We start from the raw sequence: 25,083 nt of genomic DNA on the forward strand, positions 1-25,083 counted from the left end.
TTTTTTTTTTTTTTTTTTTTTTTTTTTTTGTATTTTAGTAGAGATGGGGTTTCACTGTGTTAGCCAGGATGGTGTCGATCTCCTGACCTCGTGATCCACCCGCCTCGGCCTCCCAAAGTGCTGGGATTATAGGCGTGAGCCACCGCACCCAGCCACAAGCATTCTTTTCTGATAAGGAACTGCAGACCTTAAGCCAGTTTCACCAGCTGATAGAGGTTGTACACAAACTCTGCTCTTGGTTCATCTTTTGATATAAAAAGCCAAATTCTACCTCATTTTAATGCTAAAATTCTGCCCCAAAGTGAGCATGGGATGATTGTTCCATATATGTTTACCCATTGTGCATGCACTCAGCCCCCCTCATAAATATGTATAGCTCTCCCCCAAAATCTGCTGAATATGTAATATGGACCCTGTGAGGCATAAAACCCAACCTGCTCCTTCCCCCCTCAAAGAGAGAACACATTTGGTCCACACCTCCTGGTTTGCAAACGAATACACCCATAAAGCTCTCCTTTCTACTATTTACCCATTCTGGCGATCTTTTGCACAATAAAGGGTAATTAATGTTCTGGAAGTATCAGCGAGGCATCAGAATTTCTGAGTAGGGAAGAGAGGAAGTCAGCTTTGCACATTAGTTATTTATTTATTTTGAGATGGAGTTACGCTCTTGTTGCTCAGGCTGGAGTGCAGTGGGGCAATCTCGGCTCACTGCAGCCTCTGCCTCCCGGGTTCAAGCGATTCTCCTGCCTCAGCCTCTTGAGTACTTGGGATTATAGGCGTGAGCCACCACACCCAGCTAATTTTGTATTTTTAGTAGAGACGGGGTTTCACCATGTTGGTCAGGCTGGTCTCAAACTCCTGACCTCAGGTGATCCACCCACCTTGGCCTTCCAAAGTGCTGAGATTACAGGTATGAACTGCTGTACCGGGCTGCAGCTTTGCACTTTAGATGGTATACTAGGAGGCAAGGAAGAGGATGTGATAGGCAGTCTCTGAATTGTCCTTAATGATTTCACATCCCAGTATTCACACCCTGGTGTAATTTCCTCCGCTTGAGTATGGATGGAATTTATTAATTCCATTCTAATGAATAGAATATGTTAGAAGTGATGGGTTGTCATTTCTGAGATTTGATTACAAAAAACTCCCTGTGGCTTCTGTTTTGGGCACCTTCTCTTGTTCTCTTGCTCACTTGCTCTTAGGGAAGACAGCAGCTATCCTGTGAACTTCCCTGTGAATACGTCTATGTGTCAAAGAACGGATGACTAATCAATGGCCAGCAAGGACTTGAGGCCTTCTAACAGCTGCGAGTGAGCTTGAAAGTAGATCCTCCCCCAAGCAAGCCTTAGAACGACTGCAGCCCAAGCCAACACCTGATTGCAGCCATGTGAGAGGCCCTTAGCCAGAGGACCCAGTTAAGCCATACCCAGATTCCTGACCCACAGAAAGGGAGATAACTAATATTTGTGGTTTTAAGTTTTACCTAATTTTAAGGTAATTTGTTATCTAGCAATAGATAACTAATACAGAGGGATTAGAAGCAAACAGAGAAGTAGGGAAATTAGGAGGGGATAGTGGTTGTAGCCCATCTCTCTAATAATGAGAACCTGAATTGTGCAGTGGCTGTGCAGGTGAAGAGCAGAAGATGAATTTGAGATATGTCTGGAAAAAGAATAGGAGACATTTGGCAAGGGAGTTGGATGTGGGAAGGAGGAAGAAGGCAGAGGAGAGAGCAATGCCAGTATTTGGTAATGTGAGGGATGGTATTTGCTAGAGTTGCCAGCATGCAGGTCACTGGGGATGAGTTTTAAAAGTGGCTCCTTGAGATTTCTGGCAACAACAAGATAGATCAACAAAGCAGACTCAAGGTTGGTCAAAGAAAACAGCCACTGCGGTCTGGGGAAGAAATAATGCAGAAAAATGGAATCAAGGAAGAGCTGGAGGGAATACTCTTTCCTTAGTTTGATTTACTTGTCAAAGTGTATGGTATGCCATTCTCCTCTTCATCTAGCCATTCTCTCCACAAATGTTTACTAAGTGCTTTCTCTGTGCTAGGCACTGGGGACACACAAGTAAACACACAAGTCCCTGCCTTCATAGTGTTCCTAACTTGGTTGCAGAGAAACGGTAAGATTGAGGCTAGGACTTTTTAGCCACTCCTGCAGGGCTCTGAGGGTCTAAATCTGTGCTGTCTGTTATGTTAGGCACCGGCCTCCTGTGGCTATGAGACACTTGAAATGTGGCTGGTCCAAATTGAATGTGCTGTAAGTGTAAAATACACCCTAGCTTTCAAATATGTAGTTCAAAAGAAAAGATTGTAAACGATTTCAATAATTTTAAATATTGAATATTGATTTTCGTATTATCACTGGATATACATTTTGTATGTTTAAAATAAATAAAATAATTAAAATATATTTAAATTAATTCATGTTCTTTTAAATTAAGTGAAATATTTAAATTAATATATTTTACTTATTTCAGCTATTAGCAAAATTAATAGCTAATAATTATGGCTATTAGAAAATTCAAATTAAAATTAATATATTAATTTAAAGATAATCACATTATCTTTATGTTGGACCTCACTGACTAAACCTGTGTTCTCTACCAGCTTTATCTCTCAGTGACTTTAATTTTAGTTAATGAAAGGTTTTTTTTTGGTTTTCATTTTTTTTCGTTGAAAGTAACAGAAACTTTGTGGGGAAATGAAAATTAAAAGTTAGGGGAATTGATTGCAAGGGTCTTCTGAATCAAAGGCATGGTTGATTGAGCAGTCTGGGTAAGGAGCGGGCTTGAGGGGCCTCCGCAGCAGAGCTTCACAGGCGTTAATGTGACCGGACTCCATTTTTGAATTTGACATCCCACATTCCAATTTCTGAGAAGACAGACTCTGACCAGCTCAGTTTAAATCAGGTGTATCTACTCCAGATCCAGCTGCTATGGCTACAGGAAGAATGCACTGTGAGCTGCCTACTGCTTTTTTCCCACCCTTACCCTCCAGCCACTATGTTCCCTAAAAGGCAGCATGAGCTCTCAAATCTCTAGGGGTCAGCAAACCTTTTCTTTCAAGGGCCAGATGGTCAATATGTCTTTTGTTTTGTAATTCACAGGGTTTCTTTTGCAACCACTTCATTTTGCCCTGCAGAGCAAAAGCTGCCAGAGACAATACATAAGTGATTGGACATGGCTGTGTTTCAGTGAAACTTCATTCCCAAAACCAAGAGGTGGGCCATAGTTTTTCAACCCCTAAACTGTACTTCCTGTTCCCTCTGCCTGGACTATCCTTTCACTGCTTCCTTCCAGAAAGTGCCTAGTCATCCTTCTGGTCTCAGTTCAGATGTCACTTCTTGGAGGTTTCCGCTAACCTTCCTCTCCTGACTGGTTAGTTGCTCCTTCTCTATGCTCCCACAGACCCCTGTATCCTATGCATGCACTTCTCATATTCTGTTGTCATTGTTCTTTTCTAACCACTAGCTTACTAGTTCTGGGTCTCATTTGTTGTAAATGTACCACCTGGCACGTGGCACACACTTGAGTGTCATTGGATGAGTGGAAGAAACCACGGACCTTGTGGTTGACACATAGTCAGACTAGATGTCCTGAGATCTTGGGTAGTGGTGAGAATTCTGGGCTTTTAAAATTAGCGGCATGAGAGGCACCTCCTGTAACTCCAGTACTTTAGAAAAGCATGGGTGAATGTTTTATGACAGGAGAAGTGGAAAATCCTAAGGGCTGCAAGCCCTGGATAATGTGATAAGCCACACCTCAGCTGGGGTGAAACCAGGAGTACACTCCTTGGAGGAGGCTTTGTGCTCCTTGGTAAGGTTCCCTGTGGAGGCCCCATCAGGCCTAGTGGGTCATTAGAGAGACAGTGTTGGGTCGAGGGCAGCCTTGGCCCACAGTCACCTACAGTCACAGTTACAGGGCAGCAGAATGGACCTTCCTTGACCCAAGGGCTTGCTGAGTAACATCCAACAGATGTCCAACAGATGTCCAAAGACAGTGCTCGTGGCCTCTGCAAGGCTTTATCCAGCTAAGCATATTGTCCCTGTTGCCTCAAGAGAGGAAGGAGAGTTTCTCCTTTTAATGTCACACTTAAATGAGACACCTTTGGGCAATACAGACCTGATAGGGCCTTTCCTGGGTGTTTTGCAAAAGAAAACCACGAGTAAAAGAGCAATGGATCTTCCATGTCATTGTGGACCTTGAATGGCTTACCTGGGCCCCTCATGGGGATGGTGGGCTGGGGCAGGTGACCTGGGACCACTGGCGGCATATTTTCCATATGATAGAGCTGATGACCAGCAGAGTGGATGAGGAGAGCAGGGCCGGGAGGTGATCACTGCAGCTTGCAAGCCACCCATACCTGGCCAAAGGGATGGGGCATCAGGGCACCGCAGCTTGTAAGCCACTCACAACTGGACAAAGAGATGGGGTGTCAGGGCAGGGGCAGTAGACTTCTCCCCCGGGGCAGGCTGTGCTCCTAGCCCTCAGCAGCCTTGGCCCACACAACATTGGGCTCCCACGACATGGAGGAGGCATGGTGCAGAGCAAACGCAGGCTGGGAGGCAAAGATTGAGTGACCTTGAGCAAGTGGCCAATTGTTCTTCCCCTAGTGTTTGGCACTTAGAAAGTGCTGGGGACCTGCTTGTGGACCCAAAGGGAGAGATGTGATCCTAATACCACCAGATGCTTTACATGCCTTATCTTACTCAACCTGGCAAGCTACCTCTACTGCTACCGCTTACCAGCTGGTGAAACTGTGATGCAGAGGCTGGCTTATCTGAGGCTAAAATGTTTATAAGGGGCAGAGGCAGGATTTAAACCAGGTCTGCATGTTGCCAGGCCTTCATGCTATCCATGTGCTTCCCCACAAGCATGCTGTGAACACTTACCACGAGCCATGCTGTTCCTCCTTCCTGGACCACTTTGCCCAGCGCTTACTCAGTGTGCACGTCTCAGCTTCAGCAGAACCTCCTCCAGGTGGAACCTCTGAGTTCCTGAGAGCCCTTCTTATTCTCCTGAGTCCTCAGCCTATGTGCTATGTTTGCCTGGTCACCATCAGTTCTTTGAGATAGACCTGGGATGCGGCTGTTGTTGCCTATCTTAGTGCCTAGCAAGCTGTAGGAATTGTTGGGTAAGGGACTGAGGGAGTGAAGAGCACAGTGAGGCTCCCCAGGCCCAGCCCTTCCTCCCCACCCTGGAGGTAATGTGTTTCTTTCTTTGGGACTTGCCCAAAACCAATACTTGTCTGGACTGAGCTGGGGAAGGTGGACCTGAGCTAGGCTGAACAAACACGGCCTTCTCTTCCTGGCTGCCCCCATCCCTGTTCAGTTCTGGGCATTTGACTCTAGCCCAGGGGCCAATCCCTCCCTCCCTCCCTCCTTTCCTTTCTTTTTTGAGACAGTGCCTCGCTCTGTCACCCAGGCTGGAGTGCAGTGGCACAATCTTGGCTCACTGCAATCTCTGCCTCCCAGGCTCAAGCAATTCTCATGCCTCAGCCTACTGAGTAGCTGAGACTAGAGGTGCACGCCACCACACCCAGCTAATTTTTTGTATTTTTAGTAGAGACAGGGTTTCACTATGTTGGGCAGGCTGGTCTTGAACTCCTGGCCTCAAGTGATCCGCCTGCTTCGGCCTCCCAAAGTGCTGGGATTACGGGCCAGAGCCACTACGCCTGGCCCCAGGGGCTGTTTCTGGTTCCCCAACATCTGTCTATGAAAATCAGCCAGGCCGGGCACGGTGGCTCACACCTGTAATCCCAGCACTTTGGGAGGCCGAGGCAGGTGGATCACAAGGTCTGGAGTTCAAGACCAGCCTGGCCAATATGGTGAAACCCTGTCTTTACTACAAATACAAAAATTAGCTGGGCCTGGTGGTGCACGCTTGTAGTACCAGCTGCTTAGGAGGCTGAGGCAGGATAATTGCTTGAACCCAGGAGGCAGAGGTTGCAGTGAGCTGAGATCATGTCATTGCACTCCAGCCTGGGCGACAGAGCAAGACTCAGTCTCAAAAAAAAAAAGAAAGAAAGAAATCAGCCAGTGCTTGGTTTGGTGGGAGTGGGGGAGTGACGGTTGGCCGGGAGGCACAGAGCCAGGCTTCACACAGCTGTGCCGTGAACTTGCTGTGTGACCCTGAGAAAAACATCTCCTCTCTCTGGCCTCAGTTTCCTCAACTGTAGCAAGGGAAGAATGATCCCTACACCCATCACAGGGTAGTATGGGAACTAGGAGCACGGGTTTGGGAGTCACACAGCCCTGGGTTCAAATCTGAGCTCTGCCACATAAGCGGAAAGTCATCTTAACTCTCTGAACCTTGTGTTCTCATCAGTAAAAAGGGGATAAAAATGGTATCTCCTCTTAGGCTTGTTGTGAGGATTAAATGAGACGACAGCCCATAATAATTATTATGTTAATGATATTTCAAACCAGACCTGGTCTATAATTGGATTCATCTAATCATAAGGTGTACAGGGACTTTGAGAGAAAACAGAGCATTTGAAAACATGGATTCCAACTGGGTTTTAGAGTTTCAGAGCTGGGAAGGTGCCTTAAAAACCACCTGGCTATATTTCCGCTTTTATAATTGGTAAGAAGACTGAGCTCCCCAGAGTGGGGATCTTGCCCAACACCACACTTAACCACACTATTTGGCTAGTAAATTCCTTGGGCAGAGTATGGGCTTGGGCTGGGAAGCTGGGTATTTGCTTTGGGAACCAGAAAACTTTCAAGTGGCTCAGCACCCTCCTTGGCCCACCTCTGGTATCTACCTGCCCCTGTCCCTTCCTCAGTCCCATCATTCTGAGGGAAAGCTGGCCACGGAACAAGGGCAAGTGGTACTGTCCCTTGCCCAGCTTGAGTCCAGGCCTTCCCTTGCCTCACAGTCAGGATCACCCAGGCCCCCACCTCCATCCTCCCCACTCGGGGTCTTGGGTTGGCCGCAGAGCTGAGGAGCCCAGGGTCCGGGGAGGTGGCGGGGGAAAGGGGCGGGCTTCTACTTACTGCACCGATGGGCGGTGCTGGAGAAGTTGCAGGGGGACTGCATAACCATCAGTGGGTTGCTGGGATTTCAGCTCAGGGGAGGTGGAGGAGGCAGGTGCTCAAGGACTTCTCAGGGCATTTTATTCCTGAAAGGGAGCCAGCAGGCAGAGGTTACACTGTGGAGCAAGAGCGTTCTGGTCATCTGCTACGGCAGGTTCCCTACTCAGAATGGGGGTCAGGAAAAGTGGGCTTCTAAGGGGCCCTGAGTTCACACAGCATACTAAACTGATGTTGTAGACTAACATGGAATAACAATCTTTTATTAAGTGGAAAAAGACAGGTTATGGAACAATAGGTAAAGTGTTTTGATTTATGTAGAATATGCTCACATAGAAAAAAGGCTGGGCTAAGTGCAGTGGTTCATGCCTCTAATCCCAACACTTTGAGAATCCAAGTGGGGAGGTCGCTTGAGACCAGGAGTTCAAGATGAGCCCAGGCAACATAGCGAGACCCTGTCTGTGCAAAATTTATTTTAAAATTAGCATGCCCAATAATAGTCCTAGCTACTTGGGAGGCTAAGGCACTGTGGTTGTGCCACTGCACTCCAGTCTGGGTGACAGTGTGAGATCCTGTCTCAATATAAAAAAAAAGTAAACCTTATCATCAAAATGCTAGCAGCAGTTATGTCTGGACAGTGGCTGATGGATGATTTTTTTACTTTGTGTCTTGACTGTATTTTCCAAATTTTCTATAATGAGCATGTTACAAGAAAATAAAGCGACCCAGGAAAGCAACACATTTTAAATGAGAAAATCTTTTGACCAACAATTTCATTTGTAGGAGCCTGAGGAGCCTGGGGTCCAGGGAGGTGGCAGGAGAAAGGGGTGGGTTTCTACTTACACCACAGAACACATAGAAAGATGAACAGTATGTGAAGGATGATGATATTTTTTGTAAAAGAAAATGACATTTGTTTATATGTAAGCAAAGATGCCTGCAGGACTCTCACTGACTGTTAATAACTGCTGACTTCTGGGACTGGGGAAGGAGAATGAGGAGAATTTCTACTTTCTACTCTGTTTATTTTAAATTTTTAAAATGAGCACAAGTTATATTATAATTTGTTTAAAAAGCAAACATATAACTTTCCTAGTCTCTGCCTCTTTTCTCTGGCTCTCCCTGCACAAAATCTAGGTGTGGGGGGTGGTCAGTGAGGGTCGCTCTGGGGGCTCAGCATCATCAGGGAGGGGTTATCTCTGGTCTGTAAGTTCCCTCCCATCTTGGAGATGGGGTCGTTTCACAATTACAGCTTGACATTAGCCAGTTTCAGCCAGAAAACATTTTCTGGCATTCTCTCTGCACCCAGCATGCAGAACCATAGGACAGGATCCCCACTGCGAGATGTTCATGCCTGGTGGCGGTGGGAGACCCAGAGTCCTTCTTGGAAAGCCCAGGATCAGTGAATCTCCTGGACCTGGAGGACTGACACAGCCCGCCTTGAGTGGGACATGAAGGATGAGTAAGATTTCAACAGTAAGGAAAAGGAGGGCATTAGGTAGGGGGAAAGAGGATTCCAAAAGCAGATTCATTAAAGCCAAAAATATGCTTATCTAACATTGTATGCACAGGTTGTTTTCCTCCTGCAGAGGAAGCCCCTGCAAACAGAAAGGCTGTGGTGCATGGCCATTAGACTGTATTGGGCTGCTGGTGGGGAGGGCTGAGTGCTGAGGACTGGGGCAGGAGTGGGACAGATCAGCTGGAAAGACAGGAGTCACCAGCAGCTGCCGTAGTGCTGCCATATGGTGTCATAGGAAGTCCCCTATCTCTTTGTGTCCTCCCCATAATCTTTCCCCTGCTGCTTGTCAGGGTATCTGAGATCCCACCATCAGCGACTTTTCTGCTGGGAGGGTTCCTATTATAAATGTGCATAGGTTGTAGACAGGGAGACATCTTAAACAGTAAACCAGTTACCCTGAGGAACACAGGAGGGTAAATTTTGATGGAGGAATGAAAGAAGTGGGGAAGGACTTTCCAGAGTGTGGCAGAGGGGGGTCCCTAAGAGGAAAGGGGGGTGAGAGGGGTACCACTGGACAAACTCCAGGAAGCTGCCTCAGGCTAGAACCTTTGTTTTGTCCCTCTTGTTGAGCCGATGAGGAACAGGGATGCTTAAGGTGGCGATGAAGGAGCTGTCCAGGGTCATCAGTGAGTCAGAGACGGAGCTGGGGTTTACCCAGGTCTCAACCCACAGCCCCACCCTGGTGAGAGGCATACACCTCCAGCCTGTCTGCTTTTATTGGTGACTTCTTGGGTCCCATATCTGCTTCTCCCTTCTCCCAATGGCAAGAACAGAGCTGCTGGGCCCCAGGACCTCGCTTCTGGTTGGCAGATCTGGCAGCTTGGTCAGGGAGGGCCTTTGGCCTGGGGTATGCGGTGAACAGAGGAAGCAGGCACAGGGGCTCAGCCTGCAGGGAGTGAGGGGACAAGAGCCCCTTTTCTGGGGAAAAAGACGTAAGAACATTCATACCACTTGATATATCCCAGGGCTTTCTCTAGTGCCATGAAATCAGGGAACCCCCTTGGACCATCAGTCCCAATGCTCTCACTTACCTGGGACTCCCTGCAGCTCCAGCAGCTGCCTGGGCTGGGCTTTGTCCTTGCTGTGGCTGGTGCTAGCTCTGAACTGTGTTGTCAGCAAGGGAGGACCGGGTGTGGGCAGGTATGAAGTGGCTCTGCCCTGGAGGTCCAGGCCAGCTGTTTCTTCTCCTTGGAGAGGATGACAGAGGAAGGCACCCAGCTCCTGGTGCCTGGGGTTGTTGGAACCATCCTCTCTCCTTCTCCTTCTGCTCAGGCTCCAGGTTCCCAGGGGGTAGGAGGAGGCACCAGAATCCACAAGAGGGAGACTGAAGTTTGCATGAAAAGAGCTGATGGCTGGGTCAGGAGACCTGGATCTGGCCCTGACTGTGCCCTGCAGGCTTTGCATCTATGTCCCAGTTTTCTTCTCTGTACATGGCAGGGTTGAGATAAGGGGTCTCTCCTCAGCCATGCTGGGGCCTGTGATACTGACTGGCATGCTCACCCCAGGGAGGACTTCCTGATTTGATCACCCTTTTGCTCCCTCCTTCTCCTCTTGGAGGAGCTGCAGTCCCCAATTCTGATAGGCACTCTTGTACCCCCGCAGACCTTCTTAGATGTGGGACCCTTCATCTCTGAGCACCTCCCTCCTAAGCCCTGGCCCTGCCCCTTCCAGCCTGGCCTATGTTCCTTTTCTTTGCCTGGGCTTGGGCCCTCTCAGCTGGTTAATCTCCCTCCCGTGTGCTGACTGGCAACCAGGACACCTGAGTTCTGATCTCAGCTCTGCCGTAGGCTGTGTGATGTGGAGCTAGAAACTAACCTTCTCTGGGCTTCAGGTTGGACTGGAGGATCACTCAGACCCTTCCAGCATTCAGATTTGATCACATCTAATCCCACAGTTTTGGGAAGCTCACCAGGACCTGAGGTTTTGTGCCTCTGATGCCAGCTTCCTGAAAGCCCTTCCCTAGTCCTTGTCATGACATCAGGGTAGGAAGTCCCTGGGTCTCTGGTCCACAGTGTCAGCCCTTCCCCCACTTCATCTAATTTCAAGGAGCGAGGAGCATTTTGTAATAGAAATATGATAGAACTGTCGAAATTTTGGAAGCAGATAGAAAACTGTTTGTTCTGTTAGGTTGATAGGTGCAGCAAACTACTATAGCACACATTTACCTACGTAACAAACCTGCACGTCCTGCACATGTATCCTGGAACTTAAAAAAAGAGAAAACTGTGCTATTTTGAATTTAGCGTTAAAAATAGATTCTTTTCATCAAGATATAAAATAAAAACAAAGGAAAATGAACACATTTCAAAATAAAAGTACTTTCCCCTCCTCCCCTCTCCTACTTTTTTTTGGAGGCTGTGCCTCCCTTTTGTGGTTCAGGATTACAGGAAGATTGTGTAGAATATTCGGTGTCCCAAAGTAAGGGGAAATAACCGTGTCCTGATGGGCAGTGATAATTCAGCACCTTGGTTAGTACTCTACCTTCCTCTCCCACCTCCCACCTTCCTCCTAGCCCTCTGTATTTAAGCCTGTGATATGGGACCTTTGCAGTTGACCTTGTGGTGTGTGCTTGGGGGTGGTGAACAGAGCTGGGACCCAGGCAGGAGGGGAGGAGACAGAGAGTGCTGCCCAGGTGTGAGCAGTCAGCCTCTCAAGATGGCCTCCCTGGCAGGAGGGAAGCCCCATCCCCAGAGCCCCTGAGCCGAGTTCTGTGCTGCCAAGAGAACTTATCTCTGTTGTTTTCTGTTCCTGCTGCCACCCCAGAGAGAAGGAGCCAGAGCTAATGGCCTTGTTAGATGCTGAGCAGTGCAAGCTGTGAGACCTCACATTAGACTTACAGAATCCTGGACCATCAGAGCTCAGGCCGTGGCAATTAATCAGCTAGAATAGGTACCTAACCCTTCCCCAACAGAGATGGGGAAACTGAGGTCCAGGGAAGGAGAGAGACTTGCTCAGGGTCACATGGGGCCTTTCTAACTCCACTCCTGACCCTGGGAGACACATGAAGCTTGGCTCACAATTTTGAGACTTGACTTACAATTGCACAATTCCACGGTGGCGTGGAGCCTGGTTTAACCTCCCACTTTAAATCCCAGGGGGATCACAGTCCTGGTGGCTGCTGCCCGTCACTGAAGCCATCTTCAGAGTTGAGAAACATTTCCAGAGAGGTCCAGGAAAGGGACTTCTGGCTTTAGCTTTGGATGGACCTGGTCTGATTTCCAGCTCTACTGAGTACTGGCTGTGGGTCCTCTGGGAAGTGATGTTTCCCTGCTCAAACACTGAGATAATGATACGAGCCTCAGGGGCATGTCTCGATGGTTAGATAAGGTGTAAAAAGTACCAGTACTTTGCTTGCTGACTACAAATGGGGGCTCTGAATGGGGTTACTGCTATTCTACCGTTTTTATCTGTCCTGGGTAAGGCCTTTGTTGATCCCTCCTTCCTTCTCAAGCCTGGCCTTTGTCCCCTCTCTTAATGTGTTAAATGTGGGGTTCATGATATCAGCCTGACAACCCCAGATTCTTTCATTCAGGAATTCTCTGGATGTGTATCAAATATATCTCTTGGAGACACCCCCATTTCCAAGAGTCCCCAGTTGATGTAAATTAGGCCTCTATAGTTACTTCCAGACACTTGGAAACTGTGAGTAAAGCCTAGGAAGTGGCCCGTATTTCTTGGAGCTGCTGCTGAGGCTGAGTCGGGGGAAGGTGGAATGCACCATGGAGGGGGTGCTCCGACCCCAGAGGGAGAAGGCTGAGCAAAGACAGATCCACTGAGCCAAAATGAGAGGGCATGGTTTGAGGGCAGTCACAGGGATCTGAGAGGATGGGGGAGGGCTTGGGATACTCTAGTCTCAGAATCACCCCAGTCACTTCCCTGTCAACTGGGCTGCTCTCCATCAGCCAATCAGAGACCCCTCCACCCACCCGTGCCAACAGCCCCTCCCCCATCCTTGTTCTCATCCCTCTTCCTAGAAACCCAGGCAAGTCAATGACTGGGGTGGTTCCCTCTCCCCTCGCCCCAGCTCCATGCTGTAGATGAAGATCCACCTGTGGTCTGCAATCTAACTTCCCTCATTCTGCAGGTGAGGAGGCCGAGGATGTCTTAGGGTGTAAATAACAGAAAGCCAACACCAGTCCAGGGCTCCCAGGGGTGCTGTGCTCCCTGCACACTGCAGAGAGCACCCAGTGGCCGGGGAGACACAGTAGCAAATGGAAGAAGCTGCTTCCCTCATTTCTGCTTGCCAGCATAATTTCACAAGCCTCTGACTCTGTGACCATGTGCAGCTCCCTGGAGGGATGCTTTGGAGACAAGATAGAGTAGTGGGCATGGCCCCCCATGTCTCTTGCCTGAGTCACCATATTCCTTAAAAGATAATTGAACCTAGTCCTTGCCTTTTCCTGTACAGAAGATAGCGTCTGATGGTTTTCATGATTATGCCTCTGTAATCTATAGCCCAGACACACTCTTACATGCAAACGTTGATGTGACTCTGCTGTAATGTTACTTCTGAGCAAATGAGATGTGATTTTGCATGTACGAAACCTCCACCACCTGTATATAAGCAGTGGGCTAAAATACTGTCCTGAGGCTGACTGATAGAACCTCTCTAAAGGGCCGCTGCTGGGCTCTAGGCCTATCTATGGTACTCAGTAAGACTTCTAAGTAAAGTGAACCTTAATTCTTTAAAAGCTTGATATTTCTTCTTTAGTTGACAGCCTTTTCCACTTAAGTGTGCACAGCCCATGTGTCCACATGCAGAGCCTGTCCTGACTCCCAGCCAGGATGCTTCCCCATCAGTCAGAGGTGGGATAGACCTCAGGACTGTCCTGGCCTAGGCGGTCCCTTACCCGTCATAGACCATAAGAAGAAAGACTTCTTAGGTCAGAGCCAGTCCAGAGGTTCAGGAAACCCACACAGCTCCAGGCACTGACTCTGGGAGGCAGCTGGGGGGATACGGTAGGGCCTCCTTCAGTGCACTGCACTTTATAGCTTACCAATAAATCATGTGAAATCGGTGTTATCCTCATCGTCCATGTGGGAAAACAGTCCCAGAGAGGGTGGTCCTTTTTCTAAAAAAGTCACACAGTGATGGAGCCTGGACTTGAGCTGAGGTCTGTGTGGTTCCCGAGACCAGGCTCTTGCCACTGCCCCATGAGCTGCCCACTGCCTGCTCCCAAGACTACCACCACCTCTCCTCCAAGTAAGGACTGACAGCCTTCCCTGGCTGGTAAGTTTTTGGACAGGTTTGTGGTGTGGCACTTGCCAGCATGGGATATGGGACTCCAGGTAAGTCATGGCTTCTCTCTGAACCCCATTTTTCCTCTGTAAAATGAGCATACCACCATTTACCTAGCCGGGCTGTTTTGTGGATTAGCTCTGCTCATGTGTGTGCACTGCCTGGGACCAGCTGGGTGGGCCTGTGTGTTTGTCAGAATGAGTGGTACTGGCTACTGACATCTGTAACTTTAATACAAATTGATCGTAACTCATAAAACGGGCAACATTTTAAATACTTCTGGGCTGGCCCAGATTCTGGTAGTTGAGGGGGTGGGGTAGGGCTGACAATTCCTCTTGCCCAAGGGAGGCCCCGGCAGGTGGGGGGCCGCCACTAAGAACCCCCTGTGTTTAGCTCTTCTGGCTACCTTGGGATGGTGTGTTCAGAGACCCCAAGTGCAGAATCTAGGCCCCAGAACTAGAAAGAAAAGTCAAGGCCGGGGAGACATTTAGGCTGAGTCTTGCAGCCCACTGCTCCAGTTCCCGCCTCTGGGCAGGGATAGAACCAAGGGGCAGGACAACCCTGGATGTGGACTCCACCCTCTCCTGAGTTCTTCACGACTGGATGCTGTGGCAAAAAAACGCAGGCGGGGCTTGCTCAACCCACCCGAACTTCCTTCTAGTGAGCCTTTTTGTGTGACTGAAGTTGGAAAGAGGAAAACGACATTTCCCAGACTCCCTTGCAGCCAAGGTTCTGGATCTGACTTAAGTTCCCCCAAACAGAATCTCTTGTAAAAATTTAGATTTGGGAACTGAGTGAAGTGGGAGAGGGGCAGGCCTCAGGACATCCATTGGCTGGCACGGACCATGGCAGAGGGAGCCTAGTTCTGCAGTCAGCAGCTTTCTGGCGCAGTGGCTTCCTGCGGATGGGGGCAGCTTTCCTGGTCACAACAGACATGATGAATCTGGCGCTGGGAGTCGTTCCTGGAAATTCAGCAGAATCTGCTTCTCCAGCTCTTCCAACAATGTTGCAAGCCACCAGGGGCCAGGTAATAAATCCTTGTCTAATTAAACCAGCTACAAGTGGCTCTTGTTTTCTGCAGCAGGATCCTAACTGAGATAGCTGCCAAGTCTGACGAGGGGTACCAGCCAACAGCCCCTCCCAGTGCTTGGGTCCTAAGTACAACAACTGCTTCTGGAAGCCTCCTGCACCCTAGCAGGTCACTGAGGCTTGGCTGAAGAGGGTTGGCTGGACTCTTGTTCAGAGCTGGTGGGGACCTCGATCATCCAGGGAGGCTTGTCCTGCAGTTGCTTCTAGGCTAATGGGCTCTGCATCAGCTTTGGGTATACTCTCATCCTGACCTTGGGCCTGTGCGCAGGAAGGTGGTGGTACATGACTGTAATGTGTGGACTCAACTACCAGGTGCCTTCCACAGGCCACAGCATCATCACTGACCAGCAGATTGGTGGGAAAGGTAGGAACCATATAGTTCTTGGTGTGGGGGTGGCAGGAGAGGTTGGTTCTCAGGCAACCCTCGGACACTACCTGTGTCCACTGTGGACTGGGGTCAAGGGTAAATGGCCCGTCACTAGCTTGGTCAGGGGCAAGTCTTAGACCATGGGACATAAGAGGGTGCTGTGTGTCTTTCGGGCTGCCAACTGCTGGCCATGCTCTGACACTTCCTGAGGCCAGGGCTGGGCAGGAGGGAGACACTGGAAGGTAGTCCCCTACCCCTGAGAGGATGGGGCTGAGGGTTGGGCAGGGGTTGCCCTGAGGAGAAGCCATGTCACATCCTTGGATCAAAGATGTATCCCCATCAAGGTCAGAGCTACAGAACATCGATGCTGGAAGAGAGTTTAGGAAGTAGGGAATGCAACCTCCATTTTATAGACAGGGACATGGAGACTGGAGGGTAAACAACTGGCCTGAGGTCTCCAGTGGCCACAGTGGGCCGTAGTCCAGGTCTTCTATCTCCTGGGCAGGGCTCTTGCAGGTGGCAGTGGCGCTAGGAGGCTGTGGTCTCCTTCGGCCTGGACTAGATGCGGACGGTGTTGATCCGCAGCGGCTGAACGTTCTTGCCATTGGCGTGGCTCTGGCCAGGGCTGAAGTAAGAGCAGAGCTTGCCAGGGAACTTCTCGCGGAAGGTGTAGAGCCAGGACATGTCATCAGCATTGTAGAAGATGAGCAAGCCTTGATCATAGTCCAGGAAGACGCCCACCTTGTCAAGCTTGTCCCGGACGTTGAGCCGCGTCCAGGGCTCCGTGCAGGCGCTGTACTGGTTGCCATCGTGCATCACGATGCAGTAGAAGCCACGGCTGGGCTGGATCTGGATGCTGCCCTTGCGGCTTGCAGCTTCGTGCGCCAGCCCGATCACCCACTGGGTCTTCTCTGCCACCACCACCTCCCAGTAGTGGACGCCACTACTGAAGGCTTCAGAACCCAGCACCGACACCTCCACATCGAAGCGCTTTGGTGAGTCCTGCAGCGGCTGTGGGTGCAGGTTGCCGTAAGCCACAATGGTGCAGTCGTCCGACAGGATCAGGCGCTGGTGGGCTGTGCCTGGGTCCAGGGTTAGGGCAGCTGGCACTGTGGGGGGTGGAGGAGGGAGAGGAGATGAGTGGGGAGAAGGCTGTGGACCCACCATGCAGTGCCTTCCTGAGGGCAGAGTTCTGGTTGGTACGCAGGAGGCCTCTGACCTGCTGTGTGACCTCAAATACAAGTCTGCCCTCTCTGGGCTTCATCCTCCTCCTCTGTAAAATGGAAGGGTGGTGGTTAAGGTCCTTCCAGATATTATCTGCAGGGGAGCAGGGGCTACAGCTGCTTGTTCACTGCTGGATGCCCAGGGCGAAGCACATAGTGGGCACTGGCAAATGTTTGTTGAGTTAACCAGAATGAGGCCTAGAATTGGGGAATTTTAGAGCTGAGAGGGAGCTTCCAGATGATCCAGTTGCTACTGCCCCCTAGGGGGAATGGGGAAATTTGTGAGTGTGTTCAGGTTGTCTTAACGACAGCTGGGATCCAGGGATGCTAAAGACCACGAAACGATCAGGACAGTTCTGCAAAGGGAAGTTCTGCCCCACACCTTCCCTGACTCCCAGTGATTTCCACATGTCCCAGCAGACATTCATGTGGATGAAAAATCTTTTTTATAAGGATCAGAAACTATAATCTAATTCCATTTCATGTATAAACATGAAATGATTTTTTGCAGTTTTAATATACACTGAATATTTCAGAATGCAACCACCGTGTAAATGAAGGGAAGGCTGCATCTGTTTTGTTTGGAACTTCCCTAAGAAATGTTTGTTTTCTTGGAAAATACATCCCTAAGGACAACACCACTGACCGAGACAACCTACCTGTATAGGCATTTGAGGCAGGATGGTGTTTTACCTATGACGAGAGGACCTGGCTACTTTGCTATGTTTTCTAGTGTGATTGTGGGTGAGCATCTACATGTTGACATACAAAATATTTTATTATTAATAATTTCCTTCTATTTTCCTTTATATTAATAGTCACAGTATGTATATATGTATATATACACACACAACACTTGAAACTGTGAAAAGGTTACACTTGAAATTGTAAAACGGTTATATTATCTTTGAGATACTACAAATGATTTGTTAGGAAAAGTAGACAGTGGGTCTGAAAAGATTGAAAACCATGAATTCTAGGCCACCTCTTCCATTTGACAGATGAGGAAACTGAGACCCAGAGGGGAGACATGATAAACTTAGATCATCCTGCAAATATTGGCAGAGCCAGGACTAACCAAGGCCGTCTGCAATCTAGCTCCAGTCCTTTCTCCCAGCCAACCTCTCACTTCTGCCCCCTACCGGACTCAGGTCCAAAGCCTCTGCTCACATGGTTCCCTCCACCTCCTCCTCTCTGCTTGTTGTAACCATCCCTAGAGGCTCAATTCAAAAGGCCCACCCTGTGGGAAGCCTTCCTGGTCGCCCAGCAGATGTGCTCATTCTGTCCTCTGAAATTCCTTTTTCTTCTTCCTTTTCTTATTTATTTATTTATTTATTTATTTATTTATTTATTTAGGAGACAGAGCTTTGCTCTATCCCCCAGGCTGGAATGCAGTGGCGTGATCTTGGCTCACTGCAACCTCCACCTCCCAGGTTCAAGTGATTCTCCTGCCTCAGTCTCCTGAGTAGCTGGGATTATAGGCACCCGCCACCACGCCCGGCTAATTTTTTGTATTTTTAGCAGAGATAGGGTTTCGCCACATTGGCCAGACTGGACTTGAACTCCTGACCTCAGGTGATCTGCCCACTTCGGCCTCCCAAAGTGCTGGGATTACAGGCATGAGCCACCATGCTGGCTTCTTCTTTTTTAAAAAAATAGAGACAGGGTCTCACTCTGTCACCCATGCTGGAGTGCAGTAGTGTCATCATAGCTCATTGGAGCCTCCAACTCCTAGGCTTAAGTGATCCTCCTGCCTCAGCCTCTTGAGTAGCTGAGACTATAGGCATGCATCACTATGCGGAGCTAATTTTTAAACTTTTCATAGAGATGAGGTTTCCCTACATTGGCCAGGCTGGTCTCGAACTGCTGGCCTCAAGTGATCCTGCTGCCTCAGCCTCTCACAGTGCTGGGATTATAGGTCTGAGCCACCGTACCTGGCCTGAAATTCTTTAGCTTTATTTGTGCCCTGCTACTGGCATGCGGTATTATCTTCTGTGATCACATTTTGCCCTATTTCCCCATTTGCACCAAGAGGGCAAGGACTGTGTACTATCTAACTGGGCTGTCCCTTGTGTGTCCAGAGCCCAGCCCAGAGCCTGGCATGTGGCAGGTTTCCGGAAAGACTCACCAAATTAAACTGGCCGTGTTTGTGTTGGGCAGGTGGCATGGGCTGCATCACCTGGTTCTGGGCTGGCCACACTGGCTTAGCAGGTCTGACTCTAAAAATTTCATGAACTCTTGTTAAGACCTCTGTTTACTCTCTGCTCCCTGAGGGAACTGATAACTAGCCAGAGGAGAAGGAGGAACCTGGGATTGGCTTTCCTTAGCCTGAGTGACCGTTTCCAGGCAAGAGCAAGACAGAGGTGAGGAAAAGTGGGAAGAGGGAATGTTGCCTCCGTTCCTTGGGGGTCTTGGACATCCAGCTCTCTGGCTCTTTCCTTATCTGGCAAAGTGGGGATGTGGTTATGCTTGGCGGGAGCATTCCCCCTACTTCAGTTGCCTCTGTTGGCTGCATTCACGCACAGAAATAAGATGCCTCAATGATGGGGACTGTCTCCAACAGGGAGCCACATCCAGTCCCTGAACTGTGCCTCTGTTCATATACCCACTGGACCGCTGACCTGTATCAAGTTCCTTCCATGATCTTTGCCAGGAGTAAGTTTAGTTTTGCGTTTTACCCTCTGTTTCTGTCGTTTGGACTTAGAGGGCTGTATGGAAGTAATTAGCCCTGTGAATAGAGGGGTCAATGGAAACACAATCCTCTGTCCAGGGACATAGAAGACGGGGAGCCAAGAGAAGACGGACACTGATGTTTCATCCTGGGGTCTGACTGGCTACAGGCAGCTTGTCAAAACCAGGGGGCCCCTGCCCGGTGGAATGTGGGGAATTCCCACAGTGGGGGTGGGAGTGGGAGGGAGCTGTAGGAGGAGTGTGTGGTAGGGGGAAGAGCTAGGGCGAGAAGAGGAATGTAATCAGACATAGGTGGGCCACCCCTATGACAGTGGGATGTGGATTCCACTCAGGTGTGGCAGCGGAGGGGCAGAAGAGCGATGCACCGTGCCCAGGCATGAACAGCAGCAGTTCAGAGTGCTGGGGGAATCTAGGCATAATATCTAAGGCGCCTGGATGATTTGAGACCAGCTACAGGCAGCAACCAAGGCTCAGGGCAGAAGGACTGGTGAGGGGTGGGCGTACTCTTGAGCAGGGATGAGGGCTCAGCCTCAGACTTGTAGCTTATGTAGGGCAAGGTAGGCCACTTGTGGTGCCACTGATGAGTGGGAGGGTATCCTAGGAGGGAGACAAGGGGGCTCTCAGTGGGTCTGAGACCAGCAGACAAAGATGAGCCTGCAGATTGGAGGAAATCCTGACCCACCAAATGCCAGCCCTGGCGAGTGGACCTGCGCTGCTTGAAGCCCAGGGGACAGGATGGGTACAGGGCCTGCCACTCACTGGGCTGGCCTAGGGGCAGGGCCTACCACTCTCTTAGGCAGGGGGTGTGGCCTGACTCTTAGGAGGCTTCTATACCCCAAGGGGTGAGGCTGGGCAGGGCCTGGCACCCTGGCTGGAGCCACCTCCAAGGCCTTGCATGCATCAGTAACACAGGGTCTTGGCTCCTGGGGCTCCCTCCCTGAGGCTAGGGCTAACAGGAATAACAACCTTCAGACCAGAGAGGGACCTGGAAGGGGCATGGCAACACCTCTTCCCCCTCTGAGAAGTCAGTCCCTCCATCTGTCCCTCATCCCCAGGAGGTGACAGGCCCAGCGAAACAAGTGTAGTCCCCGGGGGCTCACTATTCTACAGGTCAGAGCTCATTTCTAAGTCCCGGGACACCAAGATTTATAAAAACAAAAAGCCAGACACTGAGGCAGCCCATCTGGTCTCCAGGTGTGTTCTCCATTTATTTAAGCCTCTCTGAGACCTTGAGGTCAAAGGCATTCAGGAAGGATCATGAACTGTGGAGATCCCAGGAGATGTTTCCCGGCCACCACTGAGCAATCACATTCTGCCCAAGCAGCAGAGAAAGCCCTCCCGGGGCACAGCCCAGCACAGCTGCTTGGCAGTGAGTGGATTGTGTTTCTTTGTTCTCAAGAACAGAGGCTCCGAGCATGCAGAGGCCTGACAGAACATGAAAGGCTGGCTGTCAGCGTTTTCCTCTGGCCAGGCCTTTAAAAAACCTGGTTCCTTAGTCCCTCAGATGTACAGGGAAGGCATGTGCAAAAACATTCTCACACTCACTAGCTCATTGGAGCACCACGACAGTCCCAGGGGCACAGTCCCAGGGGCCCTCATTTTTCAGAAGAGGAGACTGAGGCTCCAAGGAGACAACTCTGAGGTAAGTGGCTTGCTCAAGCTGCCACTTGGGGAGGAAGCAGAGTTGGAACTTGAGCTGAGGTCTTTTCACATCATGCTTTTCCCAGCATGTGGCCCCAGAAAGCCTGTTCAGCAAGATGGGAAGCTGGGTGCGGTGGCTCACGCCTGTAATCGTAGCACTTTGGGAGGCCGAGGCAGGTGGATCACCTGAGGTCGGGAGTTCGAGATCAGGCTGACCAACATGTAGAAACCCTGTCTCTACTAAAAATACAAAAAATTAGTCGGGCATGGTGGAACATGCCTGTAATCCCAGCTACTTGGGAGGCTGAGGCAGGAGAATTGCTTGAACCCAGGAGGCAGAGGTTGTGGTGAGCCGAGATCGCGCCACTGCATTCCAGCCTGGGCCACAAGAGCGAAACTCCGTCTCAAAAAGGAAAAAAAAAAAAAGAGAAAAAAAAAAAGACTGGGGAACCATCTGTCGATTCATGATAATAATAACAATAAACAGACAGGAATCAAGTACTTACTAAGTGTTACAGGATCATTATTACAAACAAATACTTTAATCTGCACAGCTACCCTGGGAGAGAAATGCAACTATCGTTGTTTTACAGATGAGGAAACTGGGGCTCAGAGAGGGGAGAGAATTGCCCTGGGTCACACAGCTAGGCAGAATATGCGCTGCGACTCAAAATGACTGGATTCAGATTAGCAAGGGAAGGGGAGCAAGCAGCCCAGGAAGGGGAGGAGGCAGGAGCAAGGCAGGCTGCTCCTGGTGTCCTTGGGACAATGGGCTGCCTGGCCTGGCTGGGGAGGCAGTTTGTGCCTGGGAGTTGGGAGATTTAGACCAGGTAGGTAGGAAGGTCACAGTTAGAGGAGCACTTCCTAATGTTAGGCTGAGGGTGGGACAGAGGGGTGGGAGGTGGGGGAAGGTGGAAGTGCCAGAGCAGGGGAGTGACACGTGCTGGATGGGGTTCTCAGGTGACCCAATAGGAAGCCTGAGCCAGAGGGCAGGGGCAGGCAGGAAGCTGCTAGAATCCATGGGCTAGGTCCCTGGGGGCACCCCTCCCATCTGGACATAAAGGGCTTTGGTGCTGGCAGAGGAGCCAGAGTGACTTCACAGGCCCCACAGACAAAGGAAGGGGCCCAGCCAACCAGGCTGCTGCTCTCTGAACTCCCCAGGGGCCTCTGCTCTGGGCAGGATGTTGGAGCACAGGCTGTTCCTCCCTCAGCCCCTCTCTGGCAGGCAGCTTTCTCTGGGGCAGTGGTTCTCAGCTGGGCCAATTTTGCTTCCCAGGGACATTTGGCAAAGTCCGGAGACATTTTTGGTTGTTACAACTGAGTGGGGTGGCTACTGGCATCTAGTGGATAGAGGCCAGGGATGCCACTAAACATCCTGCAGTGCACAAGGCGGGGCCCTGCAACAAGGAATGGTCCAGCCTCCGGTATCAATGGGGCTGAGGCTGAGAAACCCTGCACTGGGGTGACGGCAAGTTCCACATCCCTTTGCTCACTTGTGAGGGAGTTGAGAAGGGAACACTAGTATCCCTGTTTCACAGAGGAAGAAGCTAAAGCTCAGAGGAGGCAGTGATTTGTCCCAGGCTGTGCAGCAAGTTTCTTCAGTCAACAAATATTTACTAAGCACCTACTTTATGCGAGGCACTATTCTAGAAACAGAACTGGGAGTAGGACCCATTCATTCTTTAGGCATTCAGCGACAAACATTTGCTCTGCTGGCTGCTGGGAGTGAATCAGACCTGGCCCCTGACCCTCAGAGTTCACAGTCTAGAGAGTGAGACAGCTACACAGACAATGAGACTAGGTAAGACAAGACAGTGAGACTAGGTAAGCCCAGGTTGCCTTGAGAAATCTGGGAAGGCTTCTCAGAGGAAGTGTTTATAAACTAAGATGCCAAGGAGAGTAAGAGTTGGCCATCAAAGACTAAGGATTGTGTAGAGGGCTCCAGCCAAAGGGAACGGCATGTGCAAACGTGTAGATGAGGGAGAATATGGCTCATTTAAGATCTGAAGATGGGCAGGGTGTGGTGGCTCACGCCTGTAATACCAGCACTTTGGGAGGCTGAGACTAAGTTCTAGGAGGCAAAAGCACATCCAAGGCTCCGATTCCCTCCCCAGTCACTGACCCAGGAGAGCCCTGGAGCAGGGAGCCTGGGGAGCCTTCTAGCCTCAGCTGCCACCTGCTCCACGTCTGTCACAGCTCGGAGAGGCAGTCCAGGTACCTCAGCCTGGCATTCAAGGCTGTATAGGATCTGGGGCCTGCCAGCTTCTCATTCTCTCTTCCATTATCTTGCTCAGCTATAGGAACCATCTTTAGATCTTTTTTTTTTTAAATAAATTTAAAAAAAAAATTTTTTTTTTTTGAGGCCAGGCGCGGTGGCTCATGCCTGTAATCCCAACACTTTGGGAGGCCAAGGTGGGTGGATCACGAGGTCAGGAGTTCAAGACCACCCTGGTCAACATGGTGAAAACCCGTCTCTACAAAAAATACAAAAATTAGCTGGGCGTGGTGGTGGGTGCCTGTAGTCCCAGCTACAGTGGGGCTTTGGTGCCCACTTATTCTACTTTCTCTGGGCTCTTGGCGATGAACTGTCTGGACTCCCAGCAGAAGCTGTCTCTCAGCCACGCAGCAGATCGCAGTCAAGGCTGTTACTCCTGCAACTCCCTCTCCTACATCCTTAATTCTGTCCCCTCTACTGGATCTTTCCAATAATCTCACCGATATGCTGTATTTCTTCTATCATAAAAAACAGCACTACCGCATTCTCTCTCCTTCGCTTGAGTAAAACTCCTTTAAAGCATTGCCTCCACCTCTCTTGGACCAGCTCCAACCAGGCTTTGGCCCCTATTGCTCCACCCAACCAGCTCTCATCAAGGCCACCAATGACTTCCTTGCTACTAAACCTAGAGAATAGTCTGTTCTGAGTTCTCCCACGCTTAGCTCAGCAGCCTTTGTCACCATTAGCCACTCTCTCCTGGAAACGCTTCCTCCAGGCTTCAAGGATATACCTGGGTTGCCCTCCTATCCCTCCGACTACTCCTTCTAGGTCTCTTTGTCTGGGTCCCCCTCCTGTCCCTGACTTCTAGGAGTGTCCTGGGGCTCCTGATGTTAGGGCAGCACTCTGTCTTTTCTATCTACCCCCACTTCCTAGGTGATCTTGTCCAGGCTCATTAAATGCTGTCCATATGCTAATGATGCCGGTGCTGACCTTCCTCTTGTATTGCTGGCTTGTCATCCCTACTGCATTTTCAACATCAGCACTGAGATATCTAATTGGCATCACCAACCTTACAGGCTTACAACTTCATCCTTTTAGTCACTTTGGCTGAAATAATTGCTATCTCCCTTGTCTTCTTTCTTTCACGCCTGGATTTGCTAATCCACTAGCAAATCCTGTTGGTTGTCCCTACAAAATATGTCCTAAATCCTACCCCTTCACACCCCCTCCACTACAATCACCCTGCTTCACACCCACATCACCTCTTGCCTGGATTACCCAGTGGTCTCCTAACCCATTTCCCAGCCACCATCCTTCACCCACTTCAGTCTATTCTCAACCCACTAGCCAGAGGGTTCCTTAAAAAACTTAAACCATCTCACGTCACTTCACTGTTCCAAGCCCTCCACTGGCTCTCATCTCACTCAGCATAAAATCCAAAGTTCTCACAATGGCCTACAGACCCTCGTGGTCTGGCCACTGCTACCTTCTCAATTTCTTCACCTCCACCCTCCTTCTCACTCTTCTCCCTCCAGCCACGTTAGCCTCCTTGCTCTTCCTGCCTTGGAAACAGAGTGAGACTGGTGAGAGTGAGATGTGCTCCTGCCTCAGGGCCTTTGCACTTGCTGTTCCCATGCCAGGAACACTCTTCCTCCAGATACCTACGTGGCTCACTCTCCTTCAGCCCTTGACTCTAATGCCTCCTTCTCAGTGCAGGCTGGTTCCTGGACCACCTGTCTAAAATCTCCATCCTGTCTCACCTTTCCCAGCCCCCTTCCTTATTCTTTGTCAGTATCTAATATGCTCTGTATTTTTCTGATTTACTTTTGTCTACTGTCTCTCTCACACCCTAGGATGTAAGATGTGTGAGGGCAGGGTTTTACCTGTTTTGCTCACTGTGGTATCTCCAGCACCTAGAACAGTTCCTGGTGTGAACTGTTATATACCCCGCTGTATAGAAGGAGCCTATGAAGTGTCCAGGCCTCAGTCATTTCATCTGGAGAATGGGTTTGCTAATGGAACCTACCTCATGGTTTTTTTTTTTTTTTTTTTTTTT

The 25,083-nt window shown here is 49.9% G+C and overlaps 2 protein-coding genes across 2 annotated transcripts in view; one reads left to right on the forward strand and one right to left on the reverse strand.

Annotated features, from left to right (window-relative positions):
* The window catches only part of AZIN2 (antizyme inhibitor 2), a 56,214-nt gene extending 51,986 nt beyond the window's left edge, over positions 1–4,228 (forward strand). The window contains exon 10 of the mRNA XM_017884452.1: positions 3,117–4,228. Coding sequence (XP_017739941.1) covers positions 3,117–3,179 — 63 coding nt within the window. The 3' untranslated portion in view covers positions 3,180–4,228. The remainder of the gene's footprint in view (positions 1–3,116) is intronic.
* A 9,789-nt stretch (positions 4,229–14,017) lies between these two features.
* TRIM62 (tripartite motif containing 62) overlaps positions 14,018–25,083 on the reverse strand; it is a 35,974-nt gene continuing 24,908 nt past the window's right edge. Inside the window, exon 6 of the mRNA XM_017884448.1 lies at positions 14,018–16,366. Within this exon, the coding sequence (XP_017739937.1) occupies positions 15,816–16,366 (551 nt within the window). The 3' untranslated portion in view covers positions 14,018–15,815. The remainder of the gene's footprint in view (positions 16,367–25,083) is intronic.

This window comes from Rhinopithecus bieti, unplaced genomic scaffold (genome assembly GCF_001698545.2).
Source record: "Rhinopithecus bieti isolate Rb0 unplaced genomic scaffold, ASM169854v2 scaffold_13029, whole genome shotgun sequence".
NCBI classification, from domain to species: domain Eukaryota; kingdom Metazoa; phylum Chordata; class Mammalia; order Primates; family Cercopithecidae; genus Rhinopithecus; species Rhinopithecus bieti.